The 7,412-nt window shown below is 56.3% G+C and overlaps 1 protein-coding gene across 1 annotated transcript; it reads left to right on the top strand.

Annotated features, from left to right (window-relative positions):
* Positions 1-88: 88 nt before the first annotated feature.
* POLR2F (RNA polymerase II, I and III subunit F) lies at positions 89-7,412 on the top strand. Its single transcript, XM_037513595.2, has 5 exons — positions 89-194; positions 1,672-1,741; positions 2,459-2,589; positions 6,767-6,838; positions 7,219-7,412. The coding sequence occupies exons 1-5, from the start codon at positions 175-177 to the stop codon at positions 7,307-7,309; spliced, it is 384 nt and encodes a 127-aa protein (XP_037369492.1). The 5' UTR covers positions 89-174; the 3' UTR covers positions 7,310-7,412.

Raw genomic sequence — 7,412 nt, 5'->3', positions numbered from 1 at the left:
GGACGCGCCTCCGCACGCATGCGCACGTTATCGCCCCGCCCCCGGAAGTGAGCGCCTCCGTCGGCACAGCGCAGGCGCAGAGGTCGCGTGGCGCCGTGCGAGGCGGAAGCGCGCAGCCTCTGGGGTCTGCCCGTGTTGTGGGGCGCCGAGCCGGGCTGGGGCGCAGGCGGCGGCATGTCAGACAACGAGGACAAGTGAGTGCCCGCGCTCGGGAGGGGCGGGTGAGCGGGCGCCCGGGCGAAAGGATGCGGAGGACTGGGCGTCGCGGGCCGTGTCCGAGGGGCCGGGCTCTGAGGGCCTCCGCGAGCCGGAGCCCGGGGGGGCGGGGAGCCGGGAGCCTGCGCCGAGCGCACGAAGGCCCAGGGCCAGGGGTCCAGAGAGGATCAGTGAAAAAGGTGGCCTTCAGCAAACGTCCCCTGAGCTGGCCTCTGTCTCTGGTACTGGGTGTATTGAGGTGAATTAGGCACAGTCGCTGCTCCCCACGTGCTCCCTTTCCAGAAGATGGGACAGACCCGTGAGCAGAGCCTACCGGGGCGTGGTGCAAGAGTGTAGGATAGAAGTAATCCGGAGGAGGGTCTGGGGAGGCTTGGAGGCAGAAAGGTCTGGAAGGGTTGCGGCAGTCTAGGTCAGAGAAAGGAGTGGCTTGTACTCGGGTAGCGGTAGTAGAGGTGGTGATAAGTGGCTTTGCGTTTTCGGGATTTATTTTGACGCTAGAGCTAAAGAGGTTTCTCGATGTGTGGGAAGAGGAGAGAGCTGTACCTCAAAAAGAGGCGTGGTCACTGTAAGTATACTTGTCAAAATTTAGAAACAGCTGAGAAGACCCCAGGAATGTCAGCGGTGGGTGAGCATTTCAGCATTGAGGGGAAGGAGAAACCAGCAGCGGAGACTCAGGAGGAGCGGCCTGGGAGCTGGGGGAACACCAAGAAAGTGGGTGTCCTTGAGTCAGGTTAGGACAGTGTTTTTGCAGGAGGGAGCGTCTACTGTGCCAGCTGAGAGATTGGGCTAAATGAGAACAAGCATTGCCCCTTGGATTTAGCAACGTGGAAATCCTTAATCTGATAAGTGGTTTTGATGGGGGCTTGGAGGCAGGGCTCTTACTGTAATCAGATTATAACGGAGTGGGGGAAGGGAGGAATTAGACAGCAAAGATGGACAGCTCTCTAACAAATCAAGCTCTGTAAGGGGGAAATGACTGTATCTGTATAATCTGATGAGAATGACCCAACACAGACAGGAAAGATGATGAATGATCCTAGCAAAATTTGGGGGTTGGGCCTCCGTGATGGCTTAGGGGTTAAGTCTCAGTGCTATCATGCTATCACCGCTGCAGCCTGAGTTGGTCTGAGTTCAATCCCTGGCCAGGGAACTAACCCACATGGCGCAGCAGACCTCTCCTGTCTTGCCCGCTGCACCCCTCAGCAGTGTATTTCAGTAGATCCACCTATTTTGCTCCCTACTTGGTCTCTGATGAATTCTCTCACCCCCTGCACCTTTGGCCTACACCCCAGGTCTTGTATGCATAAATAAATAAAAATAGGATTTTAAAAGTAAGTATCCTTTAAAAAAATGGGGGGGGGCTGGTGACTCGTTAAGTCCATTGAATTGATATTTATTGAAGCCCAGATTTCTGCCCTCTTTAATGCTCTACTGGCTTTTTTTTTTCCGGTACAGTTTTGATGGTGATGACTTTGATGATGTGGAAGAGGATGAGGGGCTCGATGACTTGGAGAATGCTGAGGAGGTCAGTGTTTGGCCTTGGATGCCCCCTCTGCAGCCCACCCTGCCACTTGAGCCAGCGGGTGATGCTGCCTGAATGCCTCTGTCTGCTGCTCACAGTCAGGGGGCCCCTGCCACCTGCACCCCCGGTCGGGGCAAGCAGACTCCAGTTCTAGGTAGTGGAGAAGCCCTGTGGGTTGAGGCTGAAGTGACCCCTCTTCTTCCTGTTGGCTTGGCTGCTCCTCCCCATGCTTCTAGAGTAGCTCGAGTCTCATCTCTGACCTGTCCTGGCTCCCCAGTTGCGTTCGATGTCCCCACCTTCTGGTTCGCTCTGTTGCCACCTTCATAGTTCCAGCTGTTTAGTTCTTTCCTGTCTTTTTCCCAGTCTGTGAATTCTTCAAGAGTGGAAGCACTTAGCCTTCCATCTTAGCATCTCTTATGTCTGGCACAGGGCAGATGTTTAACCAGCAGTTGTTAATGTGTGAGGGTGCGTGTTTGCACCTGCCTTCACTCTTGACTTCGTAGCCACTTGATCCACCGACTCAGTCACCTCGTCTGACAGCTGGGGGGGTTATTCCTTGCTTCCTGCTTGGGGAGATTTGTTGTCTGTGCTTAAGGACTTCTTTATAGAGCAGCCTCCTGGGACTGCCCCATTGCCAGGCCCTGCGTGTCATTCTCCTCAGCCTCCCTCCTTCCCCCAGACACACCCTGAGCTTCTCTTCTTTTCTTTCTTGGTGTCCAGGAGGGCCAGGAGAACGTTGAGATCCTCCCCTCTGGAGAGCGCCCACAGGCCAACCAGAAGCGAATCACCACACCCTACATGACCAAATACGAGCGAGCCCGTGTGCTGGGCACCCGAGCCCTGCAGATCGCGTGAGTGTGGCTTTTGCCCTTAACCCTTTTCTGGTGAACCGCAGCGAGCCTCCCAGTGGCTGATCTGGCCCCGCCTGGTCCCTGAGAACAGACCCCCTGCTAGCACATTCTGAGCAAGGGTGCTGCCATCCCTGTGTGCCAGGCACCGTGCTAGACCCTGGCCCTCAGGAAGTTTACAATCCAGTAGGAGAACTAGGCCGTGAGCATCTGAGAAGTCAAATCACAGCACAGAAAAAAGCAATAAAAGTGCAGAAGTCGGGCCTCCCCTGGTGGCGCAGCGGTTGAGCTCTGGGCTGTGAGGCTGCCCACAGTCTCTGCAGCACCGGTTCATTCCCCCGCCACTGGCGAGGGTCCCACAAAAAAAAAAAAAAAAAAAAGTGCAGAAGTCAGTGATCTCAGGGTGGTGGAGAAGAAGAAAAAGGTGTGTGCTCAGAGGTAGCCAGAGGAGGGGCCCTCCGGGGGGCAGCCACAGGGGCGGGAAAGCACAGAACAGCGGAGGGCTTCTGGGGGTTTCAAAACGAGCAAGTTTTTCTTTCTTTCTGAAGTTTAGAACTCGTTGGAAGAATAACAAGATTCAGGAGTGAGCTAGCAGATGGGAGCGCGGAAGTCAGACGCTGGTGTATTCACCCCGGCAGGGATCAGGGCCTGTGTCTGCCAAGGTGGTGGTGGTTGGAGGGCGGACCACAGGTGCCTGCCCTTCTCCCCAGGCTCCTTGTCAGATGCGTTATCCCTCCTCCTGGGGGCACACGGAGGGCAGGCATGGTCCTGTTCCTCCCGTGGAATGTCCTCTCCAGGGAGAGACGAGGCAGAGGAAAAGCCTGACAAGCTGGGTGGGAGGTGGCAGAGTCTGGAGCAGGGGCACGTCATGGGGTGGAGGAGAGCAGAAATAGGTTGGAAAGGGAAGTGGGGGCACAACTTGTGGGGTCCTGCCCTCTAGAGAAGTGGGGCGCTAGATCTGCCTCGTCTCACACAGCGTCCAGCTGACCTCCTCCAGTCTTGTGGGGTGAAGAGGGCCCGTGTCCATCTCGGAAAGGGTTTTATGGGCAGGCAGCTTTGTTCCTCATCCGTTCCATAGCAAGGGGCCCAGGGACCACTCACCAGCCCGGCTGCCCTCGTTGCCCTGCTGGGTGAAGTCAGGCGCGTTGTGTATGATGCTTTTGAGAGCAAGGTGGTTAGGCCCCTCCAGGCTGGCGTTGGGAGCCACTGGCTGCATGTGGCCATTAAATTTCAATTAAGTAATTGATTAAAAGTTCAGTCTTTTCATCTCCTTGGCCACAGTTCACATGCCCTGCAGCCCTGTGGCTGGTGCTGCCACGAGGTGGAGCGCAGAGAGGACACGCACTCACGGCCGCGTTCAGCAGGCTCAGAACCACCCAGCGGAACGTGTGTTCTTGGGTTGTTTTCAAGCTCAGACTGTGCAAATGCAAGTCTGTCAGCTTTGAATGCGACACTGAGCTGCTACCTGTTGGGCCGTGAAGGTGATTAAAGACACAGCTGCCAGCCCCCGGGGACTACCTTGTGGCGGGGACATGGACCCTTCCCAGGGAGATGGGTGGTGCTTTGCAAGAGGTAGAGAAAAGAGAAGGGGGTCGTTGCAGGGGGCTGGGAAGCTTCAGGAAGGGGGTTGATTTAGGTGGGGGTAGGAAAGGACGGTGGTTTTGAGGGTCTTCAGGCGCCAGAAACAGACGAGGGGGCCCTGGGTGAGGCAAGCCAGTGTAGGTTATGATGTGGGAGTGTAAGTCTCTTGGGGTGTGAGACTGGAGATGCCACTGAATGCCCAGAGTAACAGGTTCACTTGTCAGATAGCTGTGCATTTGGTGGGCGGCGTGGGGCACTTAAACACGTTTGGAGAACTTATAAGAACAACAGCTTGCTATTGCTCCACGTCCCAGCCTCCTGGGAGCTGGGTACAGTACAACTTAGTTGGGCCTGTAGTGCCCTTTCTGAGGAAGGGCTTGGACACCGGCTGGCTATTCCCTGCTGCTGTGAGCCCTTGGACTGCCAGGCTGTGTCCAATCCCTAGCACTGGGCAGGGATGGGCAGCTGAAGGGCATCTCTTGGACAGTTTCTGGATGTACTCTCACTGGGGCCGTGAGCGCCACCTGGTGGCTGAGGTTTGCCACAGCCTTTTCCCTGCTCAGAGTCACTGCCTCACCTGGGCCTCACCTGGGCCTCACCTGGGCCTCACCAGGCAGCTTGTGGGAGGGCAGGTGGGTGACTGCCCTTGCATTACTCCTATCTTGAAAAAATACGGCATATGCAGACTGGGAAAAGCATATTGCCACATTCTTTTTTTTTTTTTTTTTTAATAGTTTTTTTTTTTTTTTATAGAGGCATGTTTTTATTTATTTATTTATTATATTTGTTTGTCTTGTTTATACATGCACTGGGTACAGTCAGAAGCGCGGGAGGGTGAGAGAATTCACCAGAGCCAGAGCGGGGAGCAGAGCAGGCAGAAGGACCGAAGGACACTGCTGAGGGGAGCAGCGGGCGGCAGGAGAGGTCTGCGCACCATGCGGGATCCTCCTCCGGTGGCCGGGGAGTAGCCGGGGATCGAACCGGCGCCGCAGAGGCCGCGGGCAGCTTCGCAACCCAGCGCTCAACCGCTGCGCCACCGGGGAGGCCCATATTGCCACATTCTTCAAAGCTTTATATTTTGGGAAGATTTAAATGTTTGAGAGAGGATGTGGGGGAACTAAATACTAGGTCTTTGCCTTTGGAAAATTTTCAGACTTTTGGGGAGTAACAGAAATCAAACAGCCAGTAATAAATCATTAAATTATTAGGTGTAAGCCCAATTTACCTTAGGTGTAAATTATTAGGCGCCACTCTGCCTGGCTGATTATCAGAATCACTTGGGGGAGCTTTGCAAAGATTCTGTTGAGGGTTTGGGGAAGGACCTGGAAACCTGTATTTTTAACATGCTTGCCTGGTAATGATTTGGGATCTATTCGTGAAAATATGAGCTGGACTCATGAAGCCTGGCTTCCTGGAGGAGGTGGGCCTAGAATCGGCATCCTGGTTTGTGTGTAGACCCTGTGCGGTGGGCCAGGTGTGGTGCTAGGGCACATGGTCCTGGCCCCCAGGTGCTCGAGAACTGGCAAGCTTCCAGGCAGGAGTTAGAGTACAGCGAGATTGATGCCGAGAGGACACCTGTCAGGTGAGGCGGGCACTGAGGATTTGGCAGAGGGTTTCCAGGTGGAGACATGGCGTGAGGGAGAGACTGCAAGAGGACACAGGGCAAAGACAGGGTCCACCCAGGGAACATAGACGCTTGGCCTGGCTGGAGCCTGGGGTAAATATAGGGAAGTAGCTTCAGAAGTTGCTAGAAAGATGAGCAGGGTCCAGACTGGGCTCTGCCTGGTGACCACAGGGTATGCACATGGGTTGTAAGCAGGTGAGTGCCTGACACCCCTCTCCCTGGTGAAGGTGGGAAGGGCAGGACGCCTGAGGGGGTCTTGCCAAGACAGAAGGAAAATGAGGTGAGCTGGCCTGAGGCACACCCACGGCACGGCCCAGAGCCTCAGAAAAAGCCCTTTGACTGGAACCCTGCCATGTGGCCGGCCCAGTCAGATCGGCCCTGGGGAAGGCCCTTGACTGGGGCGTGACGATTGTTGTGTGGCCGCGGAGGATGCTGACTCTCGCCCGGCTCACAGCTCCTTTCTCTGGATCTTTCGCTTATTAATGGAGGCATTGGAGCTTGGGGGCTCAGGTCTTGGCTCTGCCACCTACTGGCTGTGTGACAAGGGGAAGTTACTGACCTCTCTGGCCTTAAGTTTCCTCACTAGTAAAACAGAAATGATTAGTGCTCCCATCAGGTAAGGGCAGCTAGCTGACGAGCTGAGCAGGCACAGCCCTCTTAGCCCTCTTAGCCAGGGGTGTGTTCACATCGATAGCGAGCAGGCCCCGCGGGACTTTGTGTTTCCATCTTCAGACGAGGAGACTGAGATTTGGAGAGAAATTCACTGGTTTGGGACACAGAATTTAAATCCACTCTGTTGCCCCCCACTCGAGTGCCCTCGCTGTGGCAGTGCCCCTGGGCCTCTGCTCCCCTCCTCCCACGCCTGCCTCTGAGAAGGTGCGGCCCAGGAGCCCGATCCCACCCTCTCTGGGAAGTGAACCTGCCAGGCCCTGGCCCTGTGCTTGCCTTCTGCCCAAACCTGTCTTGCACCCACAGGATGTGTGCCCCCGTGATGGTGGAGCTGGAGGGGGAGACAGATCCCTTGCTCATCGCCATGAAAGAGCTCAAGTAAGTCGCCCAGGGCCCTAGGAGGCATCTTGGGGTGGAGGTGTCTTTGCTGCCTGCCCCCACCCTCACTTCCTGGCTTGCTCCTACGGGCAAAGGGTGGGGTGGAGCCATTGACCTGACCTCAGGATTTCCTGGTTCCTGTTACCTTTGCCCCACAGCACCCCCCCATGTGTCCCCATACCCCGCTTTCAGTGTTGGGGGCAGAGCTCTTCAGATCCCCTGTCCCATACTCAGGGGTGCATTGTGAGCCCGCCCCTGCAAAGTCCGCTGGGATCCCAAGAGGATGCTCCTGAGGCCGCAGCTTCCCTGCGCTCCCCGCAGCCTGTCCCTTCCGCCGCAGAGCCGCGCCCTCACGCGCTGTCCTTTCTCCCCTGCCGCAGGGCCCGAAAGATCCCCATCATCATCCGCCGCTACCTGCCGGACGGGAGCTATGAGGACTGGGGGGTGGACGAGCTCATCATCACGGACTGAGCCGGACGCGCTCCTCACCTGCCCCGCCCCAGCTTCCTGTCTTTCTGCGTGTAAATAATAAACCCTTGAGCCCGAAGCCCTCTCCACGCCCTGCTCCCCGCGC

This window comes from Talpa occidentalis, unplaced genomic scaffold, assembly GCF_014898055.3.
Source record: "Talpa occidentalis isolate TD23 unplaced genomic scaffold, MPIMG_talOcc4v2.1 talOcc4.16, whole genome shotgun sequence".
NCBI lineage: Eukaryota > Metazoa > Chordata > Mammalia > Eulipotyphla > Talpidae > Talpa > Talpa occidentalis.
Note: the sequence above shows the minus strand (reverse complement) of the source record. Positions and strands in the feature narration are given on the sequence as shown.

Coding starts and splice junctions, on each gene's coding strand:
- POLR2F (XM_037513595.2), top strand. CDS start 175: ATGTCAGACAACGAGGACAA. Junction 1,742..2,458: donor ACTTGGAGAATGCTGAGGAG/GTCAGTGTTTGG, acceptor CTTGGTGTCCAG/GAGGGCCAGGAGAACGTTGA. Junction 6,839..7,218: donor ATCGCCATGAAAGAGCTCAA/GTAAGTCGCCCA, acceptor CCCCTGCCGCAG/GGCCCGAAAGATCCCCATCA.